Source organism: Pristis pectinata, chromosome 9 (assembly GCF_009764475.1).
Source record: "Pristis pectinata isolate sPriPec2 chromosome 9, sPriPec2.1.pri, whole genome shotgun sequence".
Classification (NCBI taxonomy): Eukaryota; Metazoa; Chordata; class Chondrichthyes; order Rhinopristiformes; family Pristidae; genus Pristis; species Pristis pectinata.
The window spans coordinates 23,295,876-23,323,707 of NC_067413.1; the positions used below are offsets into that span (position 1 = coordinate 23,295,876).

General features: G+C 41.4%; 1 protein-coding gene across 1 annotated transcript in view; it reads right to left on the bottom strand.

Annotated features, from left to right (window-relative positions):
* The window catches only part of tg (thyroglobulin), a 282,508-nt gene that overhangs the window by 190,789 nt on the left and 63,887 nt on the right, over nucleotides 1-27,832 (bottom strand). Inside the window, exons 20-25 of the mRNA XM_052023465.1 lie at nucleotides 26,536-26,685; nucleotides 18,932-19,102; nucleotides 17,422-17,544; nucleotides 13,887-14,002; nucleotides 12,487-12,595; nucleotides 4,203-4,400 (exon numbers count right to left, since the gene is read on the bottom strand). Coding sequence (XP_051879425.1) covers nucleotides 4,203-4,400; nucleotides 12,487-12,595; nucleotides 13,887-14,002; nucleotides 17,422-17,544; nucleotides 18,932-19,102; nucleotides 26,536-26,685 — 867 coding nt within the window. The remainder of the gene's footprint in view (nucleotides 1-4,202; nucleotides 4,401-12,486; nucleotides 12,596-13,886; nucleotides 14,003-17,421; nucleotides 17,545-18,931; nucleotides 19,103-26,535; nucleotides 26,686-27,832) is intronic.

Here is a 27,832-nt window from a genome sequence, read left to right on the forward strand (position 1 = left end):
TGTGCCCACCCCGCCTCCCCTCTTTTGTCCACCTATCACTACTCTGCTTTTCCTTCCTATATATTGGGTTTCCCCTTTTCCTATCTTCAGTCCTGAACAAGGGTCCTGACCCAAAACATTGACTGCCTGCTTTTCTCCACGGATGCTGCCTGGCCCACTGAGTTCCTCCAGCATCATCGTGTTTTTCATCTAGAGTCCAGCATCTGCAGGCCTTTGTTTCTCTAACATTCAACAGCTCCTACCACACTAACGGCAGATGGGGCTGAGGTGGGGTTGGGTGTCCCACCAGTTGTCAAAGGGGTTCTATAAAAGCAACTAGATGTCCGTGCTGAGAGAGCCCCTTTGCTGTGCTGGGCAACACTGAAGTGCTGGGAGTGAGATGCCAGCAGAAAACTGTGCTGGGGACTGCAGTGGATCAAATAGACAGATGACTACAGAAAAATAAATAGAAGAGGGATCTGGAAAACCTCATGCATGAGACATAGAAATTTAACTTGAAGTTACAGCAAAAGGCAAATGGATTGTTGACCTTTATTGCAAAAAAGATTGGGTATAAAAGAGTTTTCTACCTCTGAAAGGGATGTTGATGATAACACATCTGGACAACAGCATACAGTTTTGTTCTTTTATTAGGAGAGATAAACTTAACACTGGACACAGCTCAGAAGGCTCACTAGGTTGACTTTGGGATGAAGGGATGGTATTAAGAGAAGTGATTAAGCAATTGAGTCTAAACGTACTGGAATTTGGAAAAATGAAAGGTGATCTTATTAAAACATTAGATTCTGAGTGTGTTTGATGGGGTAGATGAAGAAAAGATTTTCCCTCTAGTGAGGTTATCTGGAATTATGAAGTGTAACTTCAGAATAAGAGTTAACAAATAGAAATGAGAGGGATTTTCTTCTCTCAGGTGGTTATAAATCCTTATCCCAGAAAACAGTGGAAGTTTAATCATTGTACTGTATATGTTAAAGGTTGAGGCAAAGAATTCTTGGACTAAGAGAGTCAAGGGTTATGGGGAACAGGCAGGAAAGTACAGCTGAGGGCAAGATCAGATCAGCTATAAACTTAATGAATGGCAGAACAGCTCACAGAGGCCACGTCTTAGTCCTGCTCCTATTCATTACGCTTTTATGTTTTCATAGTGCCTTTTTAACATATTTCTAAAATATGCAACAGAAATAAAATGTTATTCCAAGAATTTTTCCACAATTATTTTTTTGATGTTACAGATAATGACAAATTACTTCAATGACATGAGCAGCCAAGGTTTTTCCAATAAGTACTAAATCACATTTTTTTGGCATGATTAAATTTTTCTGGAGTAAACAAGCTGCAAATTAATCCTTTAAATTTGTAATCCAGAACTCCACTGTCATTCGTCTGTAATGCTCCTCAAAATAGCCAAACGACTTGAGTTGATAGGTGATTATCTTAAAAAACTCTGAGTCATAGAGTAATACAGCATGGATACAGTCCATTCAGCCCAACTTGTCCATGCTTCCCATGCTGCCCATCATGCTAGTTCCATTTCCCTAAGTTTGGCTCATATCCCTCTAAACTGCTCCTATCCATGTACTTATCCAAATGTCTTTTTAATGTTGTTGTACATACCTTAACCACTTTCTCTGGCAGCTTATTCCATATGTGCACCCACACTGTGTGAAGTTGTCCTTCAGGTCCCTTTTAAATCTTTCATCTCACCTTAAATTTATGCCCTCCAGTTTTTAGTTCCCATTCCCTGGGAAAAAGATATATGTGTTCACCATATCTATACCTTCCATGATTTTATACACCTCTGTAAGGTCACCCCTCAGTCTCCTTTGTTCCAAGGAATAAAGTCCTATCTTGCCCAACCTCTACCTATAACTCAGTCCTTCAAGTTCTGGCATCATCCTCATAAATGTTCTTTGCACTCTTTCCAGCTTAATGATGTCATTCCTATAACAGGGCGACCAAAACTGTGCATAATACTCCAAGTGCAGTCTCACCAATATCTTGTACAAACTGCAACATAATGTCTCAATTCCTATATTCAATGCCCTGACTGATGAAGGCCATGCGATCTAACCTTCCAAACCAGCCTGCCATGCGGAACCTTGTCAAAGGCCTTAATAAAGTCCATATAGACAACATCTACTATTCCACCCTCATCTATCCTCTGTCATGCCTGTAGCATCTGTATGCTAGAACATTAAGCTGCCAGCCCTGTCCTTCTCTCAGCCATCTTTCTGTTATGGCAATAATATCCCAGTCTCCAGAGCCAACCCACACCCTGAGTTCATCCATTTTAGCCATTAAGCCTCTTGCATGGAAATAAATGCAGTTTAAACCACCAGTCTTTCCTCTTCCTCCTTTACTGTGCTCCTGGCTATCCTGATGATTAAACTCACTCTTGTTGGCTACAGTATTTTCTCCTGACTTCTCATTAGAGTCTGTACTGCCCAGGGTCCCACCCTGCTGTCAATCCAGTTTAAACCTTCTTGAGTAGCACTAATGAATCTCCCTGCCAGGATATTGGACCCCTCCAGTTCAGGTGCAACCCATCCCTCTTGTACAGGTCACCCCAACCCCACAATCCCAATGATCCAAGAACCCAAATCTCTGCACCCAGCACCAGCTCCTCAGCTACACATTCACCTGGCCTATCTTTCTATTTCTGCCCTCACTAGCACATGGCACTGGGAGTAATCCAGAGATCACTAACCTTCGGGTCCTGCTTTTGAATTTCTTTCCTAACTCCCTACACTCAGTCCACAGGACCTCATCCCTTTCTCTACTTATGTTAGTTGTACCAATGTGCACAATGTCCTCTGGCTGATTGCCCTCCCCTCTTGAGAATGTTCAGCAACCACTCAGAGACATCCTTGATCTTGGCACCCGGGAGGCAACACATCATCCTGGTGTCTCTTCTGCAGCTACAGAACCTCCTGTCTGTCTAACTAATGAGTCTCCTATCACTTACACTCTTTCTGACTGCACCCATTCTCGCTGAGCCTCAGAGCCAGTCACAGTGCCAAGGATCTGACTGCTGCTGCTATCCCTGAAAGGTCATCCCCCGCCACCCCTCCCCCCCAACACTATCCAAAGAGGTTTACCTGTGTGAGGGGAATGGGCAGAGGAGAACCCTGCACGTAGGTGTGACCACTTACTAACACTCTTATCTATGAAGCTCTCAGCATCCCAGGTAATCCTGAGTGCATCCAACTTCAGCTCCAGTTCCTGAATATGGTCAGTCAGGAGCTTCCCACTGGTGTAGTCCTCAGGGATATTGGAAATCTCCCTAATCTAAATCCTGAAAGAGGAGTATACCACTGTCCTAATGTTAAGAAGACCTTACTGGCCTTACCTGTACTTCTGCTCAACCTCCTCTCACCAAAGCCTCACGAGCCAAAGCCTCAGCACTTCCACTCACACTGGCCTCGCTAACAAAGGCTGCTTCAAAATGGCCACTCTGATAAAGCCTGTTAACCTGTTATTGGCTGATGTGCCTCACAATTATCCAATCAGAGAGGCTTTCTTGGCCCTGCACTAACTCAGCCTTCTTTTTAAATCTTCTAGCTGCTGCAGCTCTGCTCCGCTTCCTGGGTCCGAACGCACTAAATTTGCTCTCTGGAACAGATCTCCAAAGTTTTAAGAACCCTATACAATCCACAGAGAATCTGCCCAGTCTGGGATCTCTCCCCAAGTAATGTATCAGCCACTCTGATCTCCCTTCCATATAACGTGATATATAGTTTGTGCTCCATAACAGAATGTATCATTTAGTCCAAAGCTCTCCACCACATAATGCAGGTAATCCCTGTGCTGTAGAATTTAATTCAAAAATTCTCCCTTTTAAAACAAGGAACCCATCGAGTATGACCTCCCCCATATCATGTGGTATCTGGTCCTGGAGATATTCCTTACGTAATGCAGTATCAAGTATTGAAGCTCTTTCTTTTTTAATGCATCACCCAAGACACGTCTTTATGACAGCAATGAATATTTCAAGGAATAGAAGGCCACAGGCCAAGTGCTGGTAAATGAGAATAATATGGACGGGCACTTAATAGTTAACATGTTGGGCCAAAGGACTTGTTACTGTGCGGTATTACTCTTTTATATGACTATAACCAATGACTGCAACAAATGGAAGTTGTTTTAAAGTTCTTTGAGACATTTCCTAGAAATGTAATCAACCTTTCTTAGAGTTGTTGTACCTCTGTCAAGCGATAACTGACTCAACACAAAGCCATCACAGCACTGCTCCTTTCCACAGGTCTGCCGACAGAAATGATGTACATCTGTTAAGCTTGAAGCATCTGCAGAAAATGCCATAGCCTTGTATACACCTGTATTTACATTGCGATAATCTGTCCGCACAAAGGTCTTGTGAAATGAAGTGGTGGATTCTTGACCTAGAGAGATAGGAACATAACTTCATTAAATTTTACAGTATAGAAGGAGGCCATTAAGCTCATTCAAACTCTTCAAAAAAGCTGTTCAATTAGTAACTTATCCCTCTATTTCACTGTAGCTCTGATTTTATTCTTTCAGGTATTTATCCAATTCTCTTTTGAAAAATAATATTGGATTTCTTTTCACATATATTTCAAGATGAGCATTCTAGATAATGACATAAAAAGTACACAGACTAAGATAAGATCATTTAACCCATTTTACCTGTATGTTCCAGAACCTGCTTGAGGAAGCAAATGCTACTTGTCACCCCACTCAATGTTGAGGCAATAAGTTTAGAGGCTATTGTCTATGAAATGTGATAACCCACTGCGAGGCCGATCTCCTTCATATAGTACAGTACCCAGTCCAGGAGATATCCTACATTTCCCATTCCAACAGATCTCCCCATGTAAAGTTGTATCTAATATTGAAGCTCTTTCCTTGATAATTGTGACGATGGGGTGGTGGGAGAGAAGTGAGGTATCATTTAAAGGAAGAGTTCAAACTCACTGTGTACTGGAGATCTTCCACTTTCTCACGGGACAATTTAATGACACCACAGAAGGTGAGTAACTGTTATGAGATGTTTAACCAGATTAAATAGCCCAAAGATGTTTTTTATTCCAGGTTGTTAAAACTAAAGTTTCTTACCTTTGATTCAGAGTGGTGCAGCACAGATGTGTGCTGTGGCTCACTATGTCCATGCTGACCTTTTTGCCCATCTGCTTTAATCCTATTTACCCACACTAGGTCCATTACCTTCTATGCCTTGCCTCCTCAACAGGTGTATACAAATGCCTCTTAAACATAATAATTAGATCTGATTCCGCCACCTTCTTTGGCATCACATTCCGGATATCAACCATTCTTTCTGTGGAAAACTTACGCCTCAGAACTCCTGCAAAACTCCTTCCTCTCACCATAATCCCATGCCCTTGTTTTTGATATCCCTACTGCGGGAAAAAGATATTGACTCTCTAGTCCATCTGTGCCCCTCAATCTTATATCCCTCTCTCAGGTCACTCCTCAGACTCCTTCACTCCAGGGAAAACAAGCCCAGCCTATCCAATCTCTCCCCATAAGTAAAGTTCTCTAATCCAGGCAACATCCTGGGGAATCTACTTCTGGACCAACCTACCACATGGGACCTTGTCAAATGCCTTACTAAAGCTCTTCAGTTTCCATTGTTCCCTCTTCAAAACATCCCAGTCAAATTAGTGAGACAGGACTCCCCCGACTCAAAGCCACAATGACCATCCCTGATTCCAAAAGTGCCTTTCCAAATATACACAAGTCCTGTCCCTTAGAATTTCTCCAATAATTTCCTCACCTCTGATGTAAGGCTCATGGTTCTGCAGTTATGTGGCTTATCCCTGCTGCCCTTCTTAAATAAAGGAACAACATTAGCTATCCTCCAGTCTTCTGGTACCTCGCCTACGGCTAACAAAGTTGCAAAAATCACTGTTAGGGGGCGAGCAATATCTTCCTTTGTTTCCCATCACATTCTGGGATAGATCTTATCTGGTCTGGGTATTTATCCACCTTTACGTGCTCCAAAACATCTAATATCCCCATTTTTTTTAACACTGACATTTTTCAGAGTACCAGTGTATCCCCCCCCCCCCCCCAAACCCTGAACTCACTATCCTCCAACTCCTTCACCTTGGTGAATACAGACAAGTATTAATTTAGGATGTACCTCATATCCCCTGGCTCCACACACAGATTAGCCCTTTGGTCCCAAAGGGAACTCATTCTTTCCCTATCGACCCTCTCACTCTTAATATACTTATAGAATGATTTAGGATTCTCCTTAATCTTGCCTGGCAAGGATATTTCATTGCCTGTTTTTTGCTCTCCTAATTTCTTTCTTGAGTACTCTCCTGCACTCTCTATATTTCCTCCTGAAATCTCACTTTGTCTGTTACTAGCAGGCTTTTTTAATCTTAAGTTTGTTGTCATATAATCACCAGTATCGAGTTCATGTGAGCCCCGAATTGAGCATTCATTCTGGATCTTGGACCTTCATTGGTTTAAAACAAACTGTTGTGAGCATGCAGTTAAATGCTGGAACAACATTGACCACCAAAACTAACTAAACTATGGAAAGGACACCTCAGTTAACTTTGGACTTCACTTTACCCATGTCCATTTATCTGATTTTAATATAAACACTCCCAACTTAACCACAGAAACCTTGTTTCCATTCTGCTTCCTGACAAGAATGTATTTGCTTTTTTGATGTTGGTATCAACAAAATAAATGTTCCTAATTTAGGAGTGTTTCTTCTCAGTAGGGAAGCACTTCAGATGACTAAATGCAAGTTGTCCCTGCCTTATTATTTCAAGAACTCATGCATGACTAGCAGAAACGTTCCTTTTGAGAACCATTTCAGAAGCAGCTGGATTCTTCCCAAAAAGTTGAGTCAACAAAAGCTGGCCATAGCAGGATACTGGTCACAAACTAACCACAAAGGCAACACAGCTGGTGAGAGATCAAGGAGTAAGGAGAGGAGGAAATATCTACTAAAACACAGCCTCATCCTTCAAAATATCCCGAAGCACTTCCACTGATGAGATCATATTTTACTTCCAAAAGACTGATTGTGGAGGAACAGAGGGATCTTGGGGTCCACGTCCATAGATCCCTCAAGGTTTCCGCGCAGGTCAATAGGGTTGTTAAGGCGTATGGTGCGTTGGCCTTCATTAGTCAGGGTATTGAGTTCAAGAGCTGCGAGGTAATGTTGCAGCTCTATAGAACTCTGATTAGACCACACTTGGAGTATCGTGTTCAGTTCTGGTCACCTCATTATAGGAAGGATGTGGAAGTTTTAGAGAGGGCACACAGGAGATTTACCAGGATGCTGCCTGGATTGGAGAGCATGTCTTACGAGGGTAGGTTGAGTGAGCTAGGGCTTTTCTCTTTGGAGAGAAACAGGATGAGAGGTGACTTGATAGAGGTGTACAAGATAAGAGGAATAAATCAAGTGGACAGTCAGAGACTTTTTCCCAGGGCGACATTGGCTAACACGAGGGACATAATTTTAAAGTGATTGGAGGAAGATATAAGGGGGATGTCAGGGTTAAGTTTTATTTTTATTTATTTATTTATTTATTTATTTTTACACAGAGTGGTGGGTGCATGGAACGCACTGCCAGCAGAGGTTGTGGGGGGCAGATACATTAGGGACATTTAAGAGACTCTTAAATAGACACATGAATGACAGAGACATGGAGGGCTATGTGGGAGGGAAGGGTTAGATAGATCTTAACGCAGGATAAAATGTCAGCACAACATTGTGGGCCAAAGGGCCTGTACTGTGCTGTAATGTTCCATGTTCTGTTATGGAATATAAGTTGCTCCTGGTGAAGTTAATGGGTAAATCCCAAATGTAAATTTTTAGAGCTCTTAACTCAATTTAAACAGGTTAACGGGGCCATTAAAACACGACAAACAATTAGTAATTTTTAGCCTTTTGTTAAGGTGTAATATAGTTCTGAAAATCTGGTAATGACTATATTGTTGGAAGGCTTAGATTCCATCGCAAAGGCATTACACCTTCTTAATTCCCTCATAACTTCCATTCTACACTTTTCACGAGGTGAGCTTGTAATCTGTCCCCAGACCTGTAGAAGTCAAATTAACCACAATACAACATTTGAGATGGAGTAGACGCTGTCCTTTCAGCTTTCCTTGGATGTCTTTGGCAAACACACAGCAACACATCACTAAGTAGACAATGATGATTTTACAGTATTTCCAGTCTGAAAGTGGCTAGATATAGTGTGTCTGGAATATTTTGAGAACAGCTCACTCAGTTGCCGACAGAAGTAATGGTCAAATGATGTATTCAGCACTGTGAGCACACTCTCCACTGATTGTCTGGACACTGAGCCTTTGAGTCATAGAATTGCACAGCACTGAAACAGGCTCTTTGGCTCACCATGTCGATACCGACCAACATGCCAATCTATATCAACGCACAAAAAGCTGGAGGAACTCAGCAGGTCAGGCAGCATCTATGGAGGGTAACTCCATAGATGCTGCCTGACCTGCTGAGTTCTTACAGCTTTTTGTGCGTTGCTCCAGATTTCCAGCACCTGCAGTCTCTTGTGTTGGCCTATCTATATAATCTCATTTTCTGTATTAATTTCATATCCCTCTCATCCTGGCTCATTCAAGTCCCTATCCAGCTGCCTTTAAAATGTTCTTACTGTTCCTGCCTCCACCACCTCCAGATCCCCTTTAAACCTCATCCCCCTCATCTTAAACCTATGCCCTCTAGTGTTAGACAACTCCAGCATGGAAGCAGACTGGTATTCTACCCTACCTATGTCTCGCAATTTTATATTTCATAATTTTTCATCCAAGCTCCTGGATTCTATTATCAGACAAGTCCTTGAAAAATTATGGGTTTGATTCCACCAAGAAAATGCAAAACCATGTTCAGGAAAAGTGAACTATGGGCAAACTTATTCCAAGGATAGACCCAAGTATAAAGGGTGTGAAGCATGGTGGTAAAGGATGCAAGGAAGTAGTCAGATACATTCCTGTCTGTGACCAACAGAAAGGAAGCAGAAGTGAGGGAACGTGATCGGGGGCGATGGATGTGAGAATAGATTTGAGAAATGGCTGAAGGGCCATTAGAAATTAAATGAAAGGAGAAGGAACAAGGTGAGCTGAGACGGAAACCAGTGATGATGAACAGTCATTCAGGGCAGGTGCTGAGAAAGGAATGAAGGAAGAAATCTCCATGCGAAACCTTGGAGGTATGAAGGAACGAAAATGTCAAAAACGAGGTGACAGATGTAAAAGAGGTGAGTTGATTGAAGGAGGAGTTAGCACCTGAGAATTAGAAGGAGAGACTAAGGAGGATCTGGATGATCCAAATGAAGGGTCTCGATCTGAAACATCAATTGTCCATTTCACTCCATAGATACTGACTAGCCTGCTGAGTTCCTCAAGTGTTTTGTAAGAGTAGGTATGTTGGAAGTATTTAAAATTAGGGAACATTTGGATCCAAATGGGAGTTTCTGCTAATTTGAGGGGACGGCATCATATCTAACTGTGAAGTGCATGTGATTAGAAGCATGTGCAACAGATTACAAACACAAGTAATAGAACAAGGACCTTTAATGGGTTTCAAGAAGTATCTATGAAGCTTCTTGTCAAAAACGGGGACTCAGGGTTACTTTAAATACACCCAGGAAATATGCAGATAGATGGACCAGAGAGGTTCTCCTGTCTGAAACTGTTATTCTGCAAGAGTAAAGTGGTACGGTGTTTGGCAGAGGGATCAGAGGGCAAATAGTGTAAGAGGTTAGAAATAAAAGATGGCAAGACTGCTTGTTCGTTGGAGGACAGCGACTAAGGAGAAGAACTCTGTGTGAGGAACGTGTGGGAGGGTGGTTCAAGATTCTGAAGAAAAACTGGTCCTGCTCTAGAGTCCACTTGAAGTACGTAAGCCTTTGTGTTCAGAGGCAGTTCTGGAGGGTGGGTGGGTCCAGGAGCTGATCAAGGGGCAGAGTATTTCTGGAGGTTATCCAGTGGGAAATGGAGAACTGAGGAATGCATACTGTGGATTTGACAGGTAAGTGAAGGAGTGAGGGGCAGTGAAACACAAGGGGTGAGAGAGGTGGAGGCAGGAAAGCAGGAAAGGATGAAAGGTGAATCCCCTGGATCAGCGTGGATATGAGAGCTGGTCCAAGGAAGGGTTGCAGGGAAGCTCCAGGGAGCATGCAAGTTTTGGAAATAGTAATAGGTGTTTGCAGAAGTGGTCCAAGGAAATTCAGCAATGGGGGACAGAAGAGCTCTGAAGGATGTGGACCCACCAGCTAAGGGAAGACTGTAAAGCAAAGCTCATTGATGCCAATCCAGAGCTAATTAAGGTCAAGCAGGAAAAGATCAGAGATATCTCAGCAGAGTGACAATCTCTCAGCAGAGGAACTGCACAGGAGCAGGCCAGCAATGGAGGCATTTCAGGAGAGAATTGTGTCTCCATAATAGAAGTGGAGGAAAAAGTAGATGTCTGTCTACTACCTACCACAGCAATGAAGTAGAGCTGAAAAGCCAGCAGTAAACTCTGGTATAAACCCAAAGCTCAGCAACTAACCAGGATAGGGATTGACATTACCAGCCTGGAACAGTTTTAGGTGACCCTAACAATTGAAGCAATTAGGTAGCTGGTCAGAGCCACAACACCTGAGTCTTTCGGTATAGTCGACAGAGTAGCAAAAACCAAGAAACTAGGAATCAAAGTGAAAACCAAAAAATGCAGTCAGAACTAATGAAACAGTGAAACACGACTGCAGTGTAACCAAGAGGCTCAGCAACTATGCATCCAAAAGAGGCTGACAACTTTTGAATCAAGTCTGAATCCCTTCCTTAAGACTGGAAGATAATACTGACCAAAGCATCAAATGAGCTGCAAATTTTTCCAGCATTTCTTGTTTGTTAGTTTCCCGCTCCTGCAGTATTTTGCTATTTGTCAAGGTAGTGGTAATAAATATGTTCTAGAGGGTGAGTGAGTCCAGGAGCTGCTTGAGGTCTGTTCCATGTCCCGTTCTTCTGCCCTTCTAAGGATAGAGTTCCCCTCAACTAGAGTAAGGACAGGGTTCTCCTTGTCCTCACTTTCTATTCTATCAACTTCTGCATTCAATGGATCATCCGTTGTAGTTTCCCCCATCTTCAATAAGACGCCATGACCAGAAAGATCTTTTTCTCCCTTCCTTTTTTAGCATTCTGACACAGTAGTTCCCTCCATGACTCCCTGGTTGACTCTTACATCTTCACCTAAACCATTCTCACAGCACTTTTCTATGCAAGTACAGAAGATGCAACACCTGTCCTTTTAACTCTTCCCTTCCCCTTCCCCAAACATTCCTTCTTGGTGAAGCAGCAATTCCCTTGCACTTCTTCAGCGTTGAACCTTTGAACTTCTCTATCCTGGATGGCTGGTGAAGCTCAATCATTATATTCATTCAAAATAGAGATCTGAGCATCGGGTAAATCAAAGGATATGGAAATTGTGCTGGAAAAGTTCACTTTGATAGAAGATCAGTCATGATCTCGATGAAAGGTGGAATAGGCTGAAAGGGCTGGATGGTCTACTCCTGCTATTTCTTATCTTCTGATGAACTTAAGATGAACCTGAGCTTCCAGTTGCCTGTCTCTTTAATTCTCCATCCCACTCCTTCTCTGACTTCTGTCTTTTGTCTGTTATCCTGTTCCAATAAAGCCCAAAGTAAGCTTGAGGAACAACATATCACCTTCCATCTCAGTATGCTTCAGCCCTCGGGACTCAACACCAAATTCAACTACCTTAGATAACCAACCTTTCCAGTTTGTGACAGAATGGGCCATTTCTTGTTATAAGAGCAGGGAATGCTAAGAGTGTTCAGCAGGTCAGGTAGCATCTTTGGGGAGTGAAGGCAGTGTGGATGACTTTTCATGGTGGGGGACATTATCAGTCTGATTGGTTAGCTCTGTTTCTTTCTCCTCAGATCCTGCCCAGCCTGTTGTGTGTTTGCAGCATTTTATATTTTGTTTCAGATTTCCAGCATCTGCAGTATTTCCCATCCCTGACCAGTTCTGATGCAACTCAGTTTTTCTCTCTCCGTAGATGCTGCCTGACCTGCTGGGATTTCCCAGAATTCTCATTTATTTCAGACTTCCAGCAATTTAAAACATGTCTGTTTGCTGAATTTTCTCAGTTCTAATGAAAGGTCATTAACCTGAAATATTAACTGTGTTTTACTATCCACAGTTTGACCTGCTGAGTGTATCCAGCATTTTCTCTTTTCATATTATGATTAATCAAGGTATTTTGTGGATATCGAGAATCATGAGAGTCAGGTCAGTGGCCTCTATTTGCTGTCCATTGATTCAATAGATACTTTACCCATTGGCAACACAGTGTTAGACTTAGTTTCTGGTTCAGATTTTACATCCATTCAAAAATGAGCACAGAAAATAATAAACATCCTGTCCATGTTATAAACATGTCCTGATGGTCCACATCATCAGCTTTCAATTAACACTCACCCTTCTTCCTGTAGACCGTCAGATTCCCCTCACCACTACTGTTGATTCTGAGCTTGCAAATGATCCCTTCGTATCTGACTGTTGCTAAGTTCCCCAGGAAACTGTGACTCTAATAAAAGAATGCAAAATAAAACACAAATGGAATAATAAACATTCAACAGTGAATTTAATAGAGCATACAAAACCACTAAATAACATGGAGGTTAATAAATGACTGCCAGTGAATTACAGAGCAGAATATCGAAGGTTGAAAGTATATTCCATGAAGGATATAAGCAGCTGGCAATGAGTTACGTGTACTGCCCAAACAATTTTATTTTCATCCTGTATTCAAATTTCTACTCGACCCCAGCGCTTTCCTAGCTCTGTTACCTCCAGGCCACGTTTATTTCTTATCCCCTAACTGCTCTGAGAAGGTTGCAAGAGCCCATAGTAGTGGGTTGATAAAGGCAAAGAAACACGCAGGGCTACTTCAAAGGACAGTGAGGAGCGAAGGACACTGGTTTGGGTCTGAAGCCATTGATAGGCCAAATAGGGCAGACATGGAGAGTTTTTCCTCCTTGAAGAACATAGCAGATAGAAACCAATGATAAAAATTCTGCATAATATATGGAATTGATTCCAGGTGAGGGATCAGAGGTAAAAATCCTTTGAAATAATTTATGTAGATGCTATAGAGCAACACATGAAGCATTGTCTGAATGGATGGAAAACCTTCTTTGTATCTATGTTATGAAAACCTCCAGACCAAAACAACAATTTCATTTAGTAATTACAGATTGGCCACTGTGCCCATGATGACATTAGCTGCTTAAAGAAAATTACCACACCCATGTGCCATGGCCAAATTCCTGAAGGCCATTCATTGATTAACTTGATCTATCCCAGACAAAAGACTTTTATACATGATTTCCCTATAAATAAATCTGCATTTAAGCCCAATTTCCAAGTTTAAATATCTTTGGGCATATCACAGAGCTGGGATGGTTTTCTTTCAACCTATATCTTCACTGTGTTTACATAAAGCCTCATCTAACAAGCTCCTACATTTATTCTCTCCAGCTCCTCAAACTCAAAACTGTTTAAATTTTATTCTCTGACCATCTACAGATTTTCAAAAGCCAGCTCAGTTGTCCACTAATAATAACTTTATTTATCATGTTTAACACTCTCAAAATTTTGGATCTTTCACTTTAATTTCTTAGTTTGAAATAAGTCAGAAGAAATGGATGATGGCTGCATTGGTTCTGACAATATACTGCTGCAGAGGGATTGGTAGTGGAGACATTTTTTTTTCATTTCTTGCCCCTAATGCTTGTGCATTATGTTGTTCACATTACGATCATATTTGCTAGGGATATCGAGAACTTGGATAGAAGAACAAAAAAGACATCCCTTACCCGCCCAAATGTATTGCAGAGCAAGTTAGATTCTGAGCTATTGTAAAGCTCACACTGGTACTGTTCTCCTTTGCCGAACAATGTTAAAAAGTTGCACATGTCATTTCCAGAACATTCTGCAAAGTAAAATATTTAAGTTTTGTTTATACTTATCTTCTTGGGTTTAATTTCAAATAGTAGAAATGCAATACGAAAAGCAAAAAGCCTCATTTATCCAAATGATTATATTAAGAACATATTTGAAAACATCTGTGCTGTGGAGAATGGGTACTCCAATATTTTTTTAAACAAAGTTCTCTGTCATGTGGAACTTGTGGTTAATTCAAACACAATCTGATGAGCTAGAAGTCTCTCGAGAGTGCTGACTGTCATGGCTAATAGTGAACAGAGTTTGCAAATGGACAAAAGCACCAGAAGAGTTTTTAAAGCAGCAAGTTGTTATGGTCTGAAATATACTGTTTGAAATGGTGGCAAAAGGAGGTTCAGTAGTCAGGTTCAAACAGGAGTTGAATAAATTTTTGATCTCAGAGCCTTTACAATAATATAGGATGTTAATGAGATAGACATGGAAAAGATGTGTTTGTTTGGGAGAATCGAGAACTAAGAGCCACAAATATAAGATAACCCATGATAAATTCTTTCATAAGAATCCTCTTTACCCAAGGAGTGGTTAGAATGTGCTTCACATGAAACAGTGGAGGTGAATGGTGCTTTTGCATTAAATGGAAGTCAAGGTAATTTCATGACAGAATAATGGAACAAGGATGGAAAGACGAGAGATAGGATGCGATATATGAAGGTGGGGGGGGGGGCAGTGGTTGTAAATGCTAGAGCATAAACACTGCATAGATCAGTGGATCTTAATGACCTGTTTTGTGCTGTAAGGTCCATATAACAAGGGAGATAAGAAAAGTCATGAGAATGGGGCAAATCTGAAGCTCTTTCAAAGAGCAGGCACTAGCACAGCAGAGCAAGTTGTTTATTTCTGTGCTGTGGATTTTGTGAGTTTGTTCTCAAAACCAAGTTTCTGGGGATAATTTTATGATCAGGAAGGGACAATTTTAGACTGCCAAGATGACCAGCTAAGAATCAGGTAATATTTTTGTCATAGTGGAGTCATATATGCACAGTGGTGCAGCAGTTAGTGCTGCTGCCTCACAGCTGCAGGGACTCAGTTTCAATCTTGACTTCAGGTGCTGTCTAAGTGGAGTTTGAATGTTCTCTCCAGGACTGTATGGGTTTCCCCCAGATGCCCTGATTTCCTCCTACATACCAAAACCATGCTGGTAGATTAATTGGCTACTGAAAATTATGTCCTTGATTGGTTAATGGAAAAGAATGAAAGAGGAATTGATCAGCATAAATGAGAAAAAATGAGTTTCAGTGGTGTAGAGAAATAAGGAGAGGGGGAATGGGATGAATGAGATTGCTCCCTTGGGAGCCAGTGTGAACCGATGGAACAAGTGGCCTTCTGTGTTATTAGAAGTATAAATTAAGATATGCCAGAATGGATAAAGACAGTAGGTTGTCTTTTCTGAAGGACATAAATGAAGTAATTGGTTTTTACAATCCACAATATCACAGTCACTTTTATTAATACAGTTAATAATATTATTCAATTTCCAGATTTTTCTAATAAAAAACAACTTCTCAAACTACTACAGTGAGTTACTGTTGTGGGAAAAGGTTCTTTGATGTCTCAAAGGCCAAGGACTCTGGGCACAGTCTTTGGAGTTTTAAAAATGATCTATTCGCAAAGACAAATGCAGGAACAGAATGAACAGGAACAGATACACACTCATACACACACACACACACGTGATCATGAATGTGGGGAAAATCACAAGGGCGAGATGCACACACACACAACTAACTGGGTACAAATAAATCAAGGAAGAAACAACACGACACCTGCCACTCTCCCTGACAGTACAAGCATCAGCTCTATGGTCCCAGGGATCCTCAACTAATTACTCTTAAGTAGTGCACAGCTTACCTCCACATCCCTCGGAGATGAACAAAGAGCAAGAACCAAGCATGTGGCACTCTTAATACTGCTGGAGGGCTGGGTGGTCCAGCCCAGGTAGTTCAAACAAGCCAATCGCCCGAGTGTGCCAGGTACAAAGGTGTTAAAAGATCCAATAGTTAGGTGTGCACTAATGGGTGGGAGTGGAGCTAAACCTTGATTGACAGTGGTGTGTCTTCTGACCAGGTAGATGCAGTCCTGTCATCCGACCAGATGGGGTCAGTGTTGTCACTGTCACATGACAGTCATGACCTTTCACACTACAGTTACTTATGTAAATTCTTTAAGCTAGATGTGTGAATTACCAGTCTAGCCCTAAAGGTGTGGGAAGAATTCTTCTAAACTTCATTACTTATGTTGAACTATAACAGGATTAATGTAGTAAACAGCAGATTTAATCAATCCTGATTAAAATGATCCTCAACCAATAAATTCAATTCTCTCCGAACTTATAAAAAGAATATTCTTAAGATGTGGGATACTCTTGCAAGGTAATGATTTTTGCCCATTGTGGTGGCACTCAGAAGATAATGGAGGCCTTTTGACTTCAGTCAATGTAATGTTTTATGATGTTGGTGACCCCTAGTAATAATTTTATTTGTGTAATCTATTTGTTCAAGATGGTGGGTGACTTGAATTGGAACCTACAATTGATGATTTCTCATGCATCTGCTATCCTTGCCCTGTTTGATAGCTAAGTCATAGGTTTGGCAGAAAGGTTGAAATAGTCTGTGTGAGTAACTGCAGTACACTTTTTGGATGATGCACATTGCTGCAGTGAAGCAATAGTGGTGGAAGGTGTGAATGCTAAGGGTGGTGGACAGGGTACCAGTCGAGTAGGTAGGTTGGTCCTGGTTTGTGTCAGGCTTCTTGAGTGTTGTTGAAGCTGTGTTCACTTTAGAAAGTAAAGAGTATTGTATCACACTCTTGACTAGTACCTTGCAGATGGTGAAAGGCTTTTGGGTGTCTGGAAGGGACTCAGTCACTGCAGGACACCCAGCTTCTGACCTACTCTTGTAGCCACGTTAGTTATCTGGCTAGTCCAATTGAGTTTCTGATCAATGGTCCCTCAGGATGTAAATGACGATGACTTAACAATAGTAATGCCATGGAATGTCAAGGGTAGGTGTTTAGACTCTCTCTTGACAGAGATAGACATAACCTGGTACTTTTGTGGCACAGATATCACTTGCCACTTAATGCCCTGTTTGTTAATGTTGCCTAGGTTTTAATGCAGGCATGGGTTGATTTATTTTCTGAAGAACTACAAATGTTTGAATATAGTGCAATCATCAGCAAAGATCTCCACATCTGACATTATGACGAAAAGTCATTGATTAAGCAGCTGAAGATGATTAACAAGGTTAGTGCCCTGAAGTGCTCCAGCTGTGAGGTTCTGGGGCTCCAAGAACCATAAGAAATGACTATAACTGTCAGAATGCTTTCCCCTTGGAGCCAATTGACCTTGGTAATGGTAATATTATCAGAGCAAGATTGACCTTGACTGACCTGAGAGACAATCTAGAAGATGCCTCTGGCGATTAGACTGAGCTGTTAAAACTTCAATTATTTCCGTGTTTTCAGAGTTCAGCATGAGCTGGGATTGATCGATGCTGTCAAACTGTTGGAATACTGCAGGTAGCAAGAAAAAGGACAGTAATTCTAAAACTGTGAAACGAAAAGATATTAATCATTAAAAGGCATCTGGCACACTCTGGTGATTCAAGTTGGAAATATTGAATGGAATCAGCAGGAAGTCCATTGCCAAATAATACATTTTCCAAAAGTCAGCTTTTCACTATTATTTATTTTTTTCTACATTCTTCTGTCAAGGAGAATACAAATAACAAGGGAAATCTTGTGAAGTTTTAAGAGGTAACAAAATTGATCAGCTTTCTCCTAATTGTAATGTTAGGCAAATGATCCCAGACCCTTTCTGCAATAATAAATGAAAATCAATAAAATTGTAGACACTGGAAATCTGAAATAAAACCAAAAATTGCTGAAAACACTTGGCAGATCAGACAGCATTTGTGGAAAGAGAAGCGTTTGTGTTTCAGGTCCGAATACTGATGAAAAATCTCAGACCTGTAATATTAACTGTTTGTCCTTCCATAAATGTTACCTGACTTGTTGTGTTTTTTCATAATTTTCTGTTCATATTTCTTTCTATGACATTATATTTCTACCATATCACACATCAAAGCATCTGAGAATATTCCAAAATAATTATCCATCAATCAGTCTTCACTGAACAATGCTGGATTGCTCACCAACACAACTACATTCTTCCCACTTAGTATCATTGTATTCTCTGAATTGGCTGATCAGCTTTGTTATATGTATCTTTAAAATCCTTTGATGACATTCCCAGATATTTACCCAAGTTTTGTTTCTCTTCCTGTCAATATGACCTCAGACCTCACAATGTGCACTCAAAACCAGTTGCAAGGTACATAGTTAAATATGAGGATTTAATCCTCACTTTACCACAGGGTGCTCACTTCCTGTTGCAGTTTTTCAAGTTATGTCTCAATAGTCAGAATCAAATCTATCATGTTTACAGCCACAAAAACTCTATAGTGACTTGCTTAGTTGAACCAACAATTTGACACAGGGAATAATTTTTTTGACTGGCTTCACGAAAATAGCACCAGGACCTATTCTGTTATGAACTTTTAAAAAAATATTTCTTTAACTGCTAAGCTAAATTATAAAAGCTGGGAGGGAGAACTTCACCTGTGAAGTTCAGCCTTGAGAAGACTAGATCAGCAACATTACAAATAATTATATACTTGGATTATACTTCTGGAAACAGATGTTTTCCAACGGAGAGTCTTCACAGTTAATTAGTATCCCAATAATAGTGAAAATCAAGAAGCCTTGGCTCACAGATTTCATGATTGATGTTGGGAAGGGCATTCATATTCTCTGAAGCTCTAATAAGCACAGCCACAAATAAAAGTTCACTGCAGCATCTCAAGAAGATATTAAGATTCCCTGCAATAAATCCACTCACCAATACAATCTGAATCAGTGAGGGTTCCATTCGTCTCAGTCCAGACTAATCGCACTCCAGTGACGGTGACACAGAAAGATTTCTTTTCACTGGTGTCTTGTTGAGCTGCTCGGTATTGTCCTTGCAGGTCACACTCCAGACTCAAGGGACTGGTTTCGCATTCTGTTAAACCTGTTACAGTCAAATGGGTAATATATGTAGCATCTGGAAACTTGGAAGTTGAGCAGAAAAGATTTCATACTTGGCCATATAAACCTTTCACTCCTCTGCAATGAGGAGAGTGCTCCATTCACCATTCTTTTTCTGAGAGTCTGCAAGTCTATGCAGCCAGTTCTAAGGGCAAATGAGACTCCCATTTAACACTGGCATGATCCTCATTAATCAAAACAAATCAATATATCATGACATTTATGGGACCTCAATGACAGATTAACCTGCACCTAACAGATTGCACACTTCCCCTCTCCAGCTTGGTAAAAATGTCAGGATCCCACTGATGGAAAATAATAACTATCCCCCAAGGAGCATGGAGAACAGGAAGGTCAAGGAATGTCTGGGTTTTTGCTTCCTGAAGGTTCCAGACAATGTCACACAAGGAATTTAAACAGTAGTGAGATAAAATTAACAATGCAATTGTGAACATGCAAAGGGTAAAAGATTTGCAGGTCAAACTTATCAACAGGACTGACAAGTTTGAAAAGGCTTTGTGATATAATCTAGACAGATAAGGGATATAAGGACTAAAAAATGAAAGTACAAGAAGTACTCAGCAGGCCTGTGGAGAGAGAAACAAAATTCACATTTCAGGTTGAAGACCCTTCATCAGAATTCGGCACCTCATCGACGACAAGAAAGGGAATGAAACCATTGAGGGTGAGCAAGGTAAAAGAAACAAATGGAAATCCTGTCAGAGGAGCAGAGCTGGAAGAATAACATAGAACAGTACAGCACAGGAACAAGCCCTTCAGCCCACAATGTCTGTGCTAACTGTGATACCAATTTAAACTAATCCCATCTGCCTACACTATACCCCTCCATTTTCTGCCTGTTCACCTGCCTGTCTAAATGACTCTTAAACATTGCTATCACATCTACTTCCACCACTTCCTCTGGCAGTGCTTTCCAGGCACCTACCATTCTCTGTATAAAAAAACTTGCCTCATAAACCTCCTTTAAACTTTCCCCCTCTCACCTTAAAGCTATAGCATCTAGTTTTTGACATTTCAGAGGACCAGGAAAAAGAGTCTTTTATCTACTCTAACTATGCCTCTCCTAATTTTATATACTTCTATCAGGTTGCCCCTCAGCCTTCAACACTCCAGAGAGAACAATCCAAGTTTGTCTAACCTCTCCTTATAGCTAATACACAACAATCTAGCCAACATCCTGGTGAACCACTTCTGTACCCTCTCGAAAGCTTCCACATACTTTCTGTAATGTGGCAACCAGAACTGCACACAATGCTCCAAATGTGGCCTAACCAAAGTTTTGTTCAGTTGCTACATGAGATCCCGATATTTATACTCAGCTCCTCGACCAATGAAGGCAAGTATGCCATACGTCTTCTTTACCACTCTATCAATTGTGTTCCCACTTTCAGGAAGGTATGGACTCGCACCCCAAGATCCCTCTGTACATCTATGCTCCTGAGGGTCCTGCCATTTATTGTATACTTTCCTCTTACATTTGACCTCCCAAAGTGCGACACTTCACACTTGGCGCCTCTACTTCCTCAGGAGGCTAAAGAGATTCGGTATGTCCCCTTTGACACTCACCAACTTTTATCAATGCACCATAGAAAGGATTCTATCTGGATGCATCACGGCTTGATATGGCAACTGCTCTGCCCAGGACTGCAAGAAACTGAAGAGAGTTGTGGATACAGACCAGCGTGTCACGGACACCAGTCTCCCCTCCTGGGACTCTGCCTTTACCTCTCGCTGCCTTGGTGAAGCAGCCAGCATAATCAAAGACCCCACCCACCTAGGTCATTCTCTCTTCTCTCCTCTCCCATCAGGCAGAAGATACAGGAGCCTGAGGGCACATACCACCATGCTCAAGGACAGTGTCTTTCCCACTGTGATAAGACTATTGAATGGTTCCCTTATATGATGAGATGGACTCTGACATCACAATCTACCTTGTTGTGGCCTTGCACCTTATTGTCCACCTGCACTGCACTTCCTCTGTAGCTGTGACACTTTACTCTGTATTGTTAATGTTTTTACCTGTACTACATCAATGCACTTTGTACTAACTCAGTGTAACTGCATTGTGTAATGAACTGACCTGTACGAGCAGTATGCAAGACAAGTTTTTCACTGTACCTTGGTACGAGTGACAATAATAAACCAATACCAAAATCTACCATTTCTCCACCCATATTTCCAACTGGTATATATCCTACTGTATCTTCTGAAAATCTTCCTCTCTATCCACAACCCTGCCAATTTTTGTGTCATCTGCAAACTTACTAATCAGCCCATCTACATTTTCATCTCACTTATATCACACAATCAACATGGATCCCAATACTGATCCTTGCGGAACATCACTGGTCATAGGCCTCCAATCAGAATAACACCCTTCCACCATTACCCTCTGCCATCTTTGACCAAGTCAATCTTGCCAATTCTCTCCTGCTTCCTCAAAGGCCTCATCCAATTTCAGCTTCCTAAACCTTACATACGCTTCCTTTTTTTTTGACTAAATTTGCAACATCTCTCGTCATCCAAGGTTTCCGAACCTTGGATTTCTTCCTCACAGTAACATGTTGGTCCTGAACTCTGCTCAGCTGGCCATTAAATGACTCCCAGATATCAGATTTGGACTTACCTAATAACAGCTGCTCCCAATCTACTCTCCCAAGCTCCTGCCTAATATTGTTGTAATAAGCCTTTCCCCATGAGAAATGGCAGTGAATTAAAATAGTAATCAAAAATCAAAGTACTACGGATGATCTTGGGTAATAAGGTAGGACAGGTGACTGAGGTGATGGTGGGGGGAGCACTTTGGGACCAGTGACCATAGTTCTATTAGTAGTAAAATAGTTATGGAAAGGGACAGAACTGGTCCACAGGTTCAAGTTCTAAATTGGGGCAAGGCGAATTTTGATGATATGAGAAAGGAGCTTGCAAAGGTTGATTGGAGTAGGTTGTTTGCAGGCAAAGGGACCACAGGCAAGTGGGAGGCTTTTAAAGATGAGATAGTGAGATCTCAAGGTCTGCATGTTTCTGTTAGAGTGAAGGGCAAGGCTGAGAGGAGTAGGGAACCCTGGATGTTGATGGATATTGAGGACCTGGCCAGGAAGAAGAAGGAGGCATGGGTCAGGTACAGGCAGCTGGGATCAAGCAAATCCTTGAAGGAGTATAGGGGATGCAGGTGTGTACTCAAGAGGGAAATCCAAAGGGCGAAAAGGGGGCATGAGATAGTTTGGCAGAGAAGATTAAGGAAAATCCAAAGAGATTTAAGATAAGATAAAATGAGATATCTTTATTAGTCACATGTACATCGAAGCACACAATGAAATGCATCTTTTTGCGTCGAGTGTTGTCGGTACATCTTTGGAATGTGGGAGTAAACCGGAGCACCCGGAGGAAACCCATGCAGACATGGGGAGAACGTACAAACTCCTTACAGACAGTGGCCGGAATTGAACCCGGGTCACTGGCACTGTAAAGTGTTACACTAACTGCTACACTACCATGCCTGCCCCAGGAAAAAGAGTAACTGGAGAGAGGATAGGGCCCCTCAAAGACCAAAGGGGACATCTTTGTGTGCAGCCACAGGAGATGGGCAAGGTCCTTACTGAATATTTCTGCTCTGTTTTTACTGTAGAGGAAGACATGAAGACATCGGAACTAGGAAAAGTAAATGGGGAGGTCTTGGGGATAGTCCACATTACAGTAGAGGAGGTGCTGGATGTCTTAAAAGGTATGAAGCTAGACATATCTCCAGGGCCTGACCAGGTATGTACAAGAATACTGGGGGAGGCTAGAGAAGAAATTGCGGGAGCCCTGGCTGAGATATTTGCATCATCGTTAGCCTTCGGGAGAGGTGCCAGTGGACTGGTTGTGCCTTTATTTAAGAAGGGCAGCAAAGAAAAACCTGGGAACTACAGACCAGCAAGTCTAACGTCTGTGGTAGGTAAGATACTGGAGTGGATTCTGAGGGATAAGATATATGTACATCTGGAAAGACAGGTGTTGATTAGGGGTAGTCAGCATAGCTTTGTGCATGGGAGATCATGTCTTACAAATTTGAATGAGTTTTTTGATGATGTGACCAAGAAAGTTGATGAGGGCAGGGTGGTAGATGTGGTGCATATTGACTTCAGTAAGGCCTTTGATAAGGTTCCACATCGTAGGCTGCTCTGGAAGGTTAGATTGCATGGAATTCAGGGAGAGCTGGCTAATTGGATACACAATTGGCTTGATGGTAGAAAGCAGTGGGTGAAGATGGAAGATTGTTTCTTGGACTGGAGACCTGTGACTAATGGGGTGCCTCAGGGGTTGGTCTGGGCCCATTGTTGTTTGTCATCTATATCAACAATTTGGATAAGAATGTACAAGGCATGGTTAGTAAGATTGCAGATGACACTAAAATAGGTGGTATAGTGGGCCATGAAGAAGGTTATAAAAAATTACAGGGGGTTCATGATCAGATGAATAAGTAAGTGGACGAAGGAATGGCAAATGGAATTTAATTTGGATAAGTGAGAAGTGTAGTATTTTGGAAATTCAAATCCACACAAGGAGTTTCACAGTGAACAGTAGGGCCCTGGTGAGTGCTGTAGAACAGAGGGACCTTGGAGTGCAGGTACATGGCTCACTGACAGGGTGGTGAAGAAGTCTTTTGGCATGCTAGCCTCCTTCAGTCAGAATATTGAGTATAAAGGTTGGGAGGTGAAGGTGTGGTTGCACAGTATGCTGGTGAAGCCGCACTTGGAGAATTGTGTTCAGTTTTGGTCGCCCTGGTATAGGAAAGATATTATTAAACTGGAAAGAGTGCAGAAAAGATTTACAAGGCTGTTTCCAGGACTTGAGGGAGAGGTTTAACAGGCTAGGACTTTATTCCTTGGAGCATAGGAGACTGAGAGGTGATCTTATAGAAGTGTCTAAAATCATGAGGTGCATAGGTAGACTCAGTCTTTTCTCAGGGTTGGAGAATCAAGAAATAGAGGGCAAAGATTTAAGTGAGATGGGAAAGATTTAAGAAGAACTTGAGGGGCAACTTTTTTACACAAAGGGTGGTACCTATGTGGAATGACCTGCCAGAGGGAGTGGTTGAGGCAGGTACAATAACAACTTCTAAAAGACAGTTGGACAGGTACATGGATTGGAAAGGTTTAGAAGGTTATGGGCCAAATCCTGACAAATAGGACTAGCTTGGATGGGGCATCTTGGTCGGCATGGACCAGTTGGGCTGAAGGGCCTGTTTCCATGCTGTATAACTCTATGGAAACCTGGAATAAAAACATAAAGTACCAGAAATACTCAGCAAGCCGGGCAGCATTTTTTGAACATTCCAAGTCAATGAAGGGTCATAGATCCGAAACATCAACAATGTTTCCCTCTCTAGATGCTGACCTATTTAATATCTCCAGCACTTCCTGTTTTTATTTTAGATTTCCAGCATCAGCAGTATTTTGATTTTTGCAAGATGGTGGACTAGGCGAGGTTGATCTGTCAATATGAATGGACTGAAATGATTTTTTTCCTATTGCTAAATATGTTTAACCTCAACATTTATGCTGCCAACAGAGCACATTCACCTGAGAATCTTGTAAGTTTGAGGAACAGCACCTCACCTTCCATCTGAGCATGTTGCAACCTTCTAGATTCAGTATCAAATTCTACCATTTCAGGTAACTCTCTCTGTCAGTATCAGAACTACCTGATCCATTTGTGATTTTGATTCAGATTTTCTCTCTCCATTAGCACAGCCTGACCTATGCAGCATGTCCTACAGCTCCGCATTTAGCAACTTTTATCTTCCTTTGTTTGTGTGCCCCCTCTTGAATTGCCCCCATTAACCCATGGATTGGATGACCTCATTCACAAATTTTCCCAAGGCTACCCTGGCCTCACCTTTTTCAGAAATATTCCCTTTGTCCCATCCATCCTTCCACCACCTTCTCTGCAACTTAGAACCAACTTGTTCTCTCTCTCCCCTACCTTTGATGAGGGATCCTCAACCTGAAATGTTAACTATGTTTCTCTTGCCATGGATGCTGAGTGTTTTTATTATTTTCTGTTTTTATTTTAGAACATATTCATATTATGATCTGTTGTTTTAGTAAGAGCTTTCATTGATTTGGCCAGAGAGTGCATTAAATTACTCTAATATTCAATAATAACTTAAGGTTCTAATATTCTTAATACTGTTCCAGTTAGTTCATATGACAGGAGTTATAAAAACTGGATGGACAGTAAGCAGAGTAGATAGCGGCTCAGCTAGTACAGTGAACCAGGCTCAATCCTGATCTCCGGTGCTGACTGCACACTCTTCCTGTGACCACATTACTTTCCTCCAGGTGCTCTGGTTTCCTCCCACATCCCAAAGATGTGCAGGTCAGTAAGTTAATTGGCCACTGTAAGTTGCCCCTAATGTAGAATCTGGGAGGAGTTGACGCAACTGTGGGAAAGGGAAATGAGTTTGGTGTGGGATTAATGTAAATGATTGTTTGATGGTGGATGTGGACGATGGGCCAAAGGCCCTGTTTCCATGCTGTATGAATCTATATCCGAGAAACCTTTTATTCTCAGTAAAGATTAATTCAGTACACACAAGAACCCCAGTGGAAAACTGGCCTCTATCTTTTTTGTTCTGATTACTGTCATAAAAAAACAAAATGCCTGCTAAATTCTGGAGCTGCACTGGAATGGAAAGGCCCAAGATTGGAACTAAATTTTCCCTTGTCACCATCATAATAATTCAGGATAGTGTCATTCAGCACAGAAACAGGCCCTTCAGCCTACCACGTCCATGCTGACCATTATGTACCCATCAAAACTAATCCAATTACCCAGCACTTTGTCTGTAGCCTTCTATATCTTAGCAATTCAAGTTCTCATCCAGATACTTTTTAAATGTTGTTACAAAGCAACTCTAATACAAGTCCTTGCCTTCAGAAAATGAAGATGGTGAATAAACACATTTGTGGAAAAAGAAGTAGGATCAAAGAGCCAACAACAGATGGATGTTCCCTGCTGAACATGCCATATTTCCACTTCTGGAATCAACAACAATTTCAGGAATTCATTACATCTGACAGCTAAGGAAGAGAGGCTTTACGTTCCCTGTGTGGCCACGAACTATAACACCAGATGACTAGTTCTTGCTTCCAATTTTTAAATCATTAGTAACAAAGCACTGACACTCCTGCACACTCTATGGGCTCGGGTTTTGAGCATAAAGGGAGGAATAGAGAAGCAATAGATGTGGAGAGATCAGTTGCCAGAGACAGGACAGACAAGAGGCCAAGTCAGGGAAGGAGAATGTATGCTGTGGGCGCATGAGATTGGAAAGAAATGCTGTGTGGAAAAGTAGGAACCAGAAAAGGCATAAAAATATTGAAAAAAAGAGTCAAATAATGTACTTACACTGGTGGGCTGCAAAAGCTCCAGGAGATACCGTTTTTCTTCCTGCTGGGCATTTGTAACAGTCCAAGTTTCCCGCAGTCTCCTGATAGAACCCAGGGGGACACAGAATGCAGCTGCCATCCTGGAAAAAGCTGCCAGCTGGGCATACAACTGTAAAATGAGAGAACCACAAATATCCATCACATTGCAGACTGGAAGCCCAATGTGGTTCAGTGGCATACAATGAAATATAAGAGTAAACTATTCACCTCAGAGATAATTTCTGTGATTTATTTTTAATTTTTTGTAACCAAGAAATACCAGTTTTCACACTTTTTGCTGAAAATTCACTTACAGGTCAGAAACACATCAAACCTGCCTTTAAACTTTCTTCCTGAGTACCCATTGTCAGGGGTGACATCAATCTTATGCAGAATAATCATCTCTTTACATTGTAAGCAAAAAGGCCAGGTATGGTGCTGATTAGAAGCATGGTAACTAAGTGCTCTTTGAACTACCTCCAATTTATGGGACTGGAGAGGCTTTAGAATAGTTAGTCCTATGAGTCATATCATGCAGCCATTGAAGTCTACTTTTGAAATTTAGTTCCCACTACATTGTACATTTAGTCTGTCAAACAGGGGATACATTTCTACCCTTTTATCTCTAAGGTCTGGGCCTCTGTAACTCTGAACCTGTGTGATCATTGTTGACATTTAGCCTATTAACAAAGCTGTAATTAAAAAAAATCTGGGAAGTCAAATGAAGTAGGGTAGAGTCAAAGGTCACGCTTGACCAAACACTAATTTTTTTTGGAAAACCAATAGATAATATCAATGTAATTGATGTAATATATATGGATTTTCAAAAGTCTATTGTACTTCAGAAGAAATGAATGCAGAGTCAGGGGTCAGTAGCAAAAAGGATAGGGAGCTGGTAACAAAATGTTGAAGAAAGAGTAGAGGTAAAGGATAGGTATTCAGCTGGGAAAAGTAAAATACAGCGTTCAACAAGGATCAACACTGAAGCCACTGCTCTTCACAACTTAAATTCATAATTCGGACTCAGGAGTGTATACTCCTAAACAAGTGAATAACACCAAATTGGGGTCTAGTTAACAAGATGACAAAAATAACTTTCAGAATGGCAGTATAGTTGGTAGATTCATTTCAATATTACCAAGTGGCCAATTGTGGTAAGACCCAGGGCTTTGGTGGCATATTGATTATGATGCTGTATTTTCTCTTGGTATTATGTAACTGCACTAGTAATCCACATATTTGAAACAATGATCTGAAGACATGGGTTCAACTCCTAG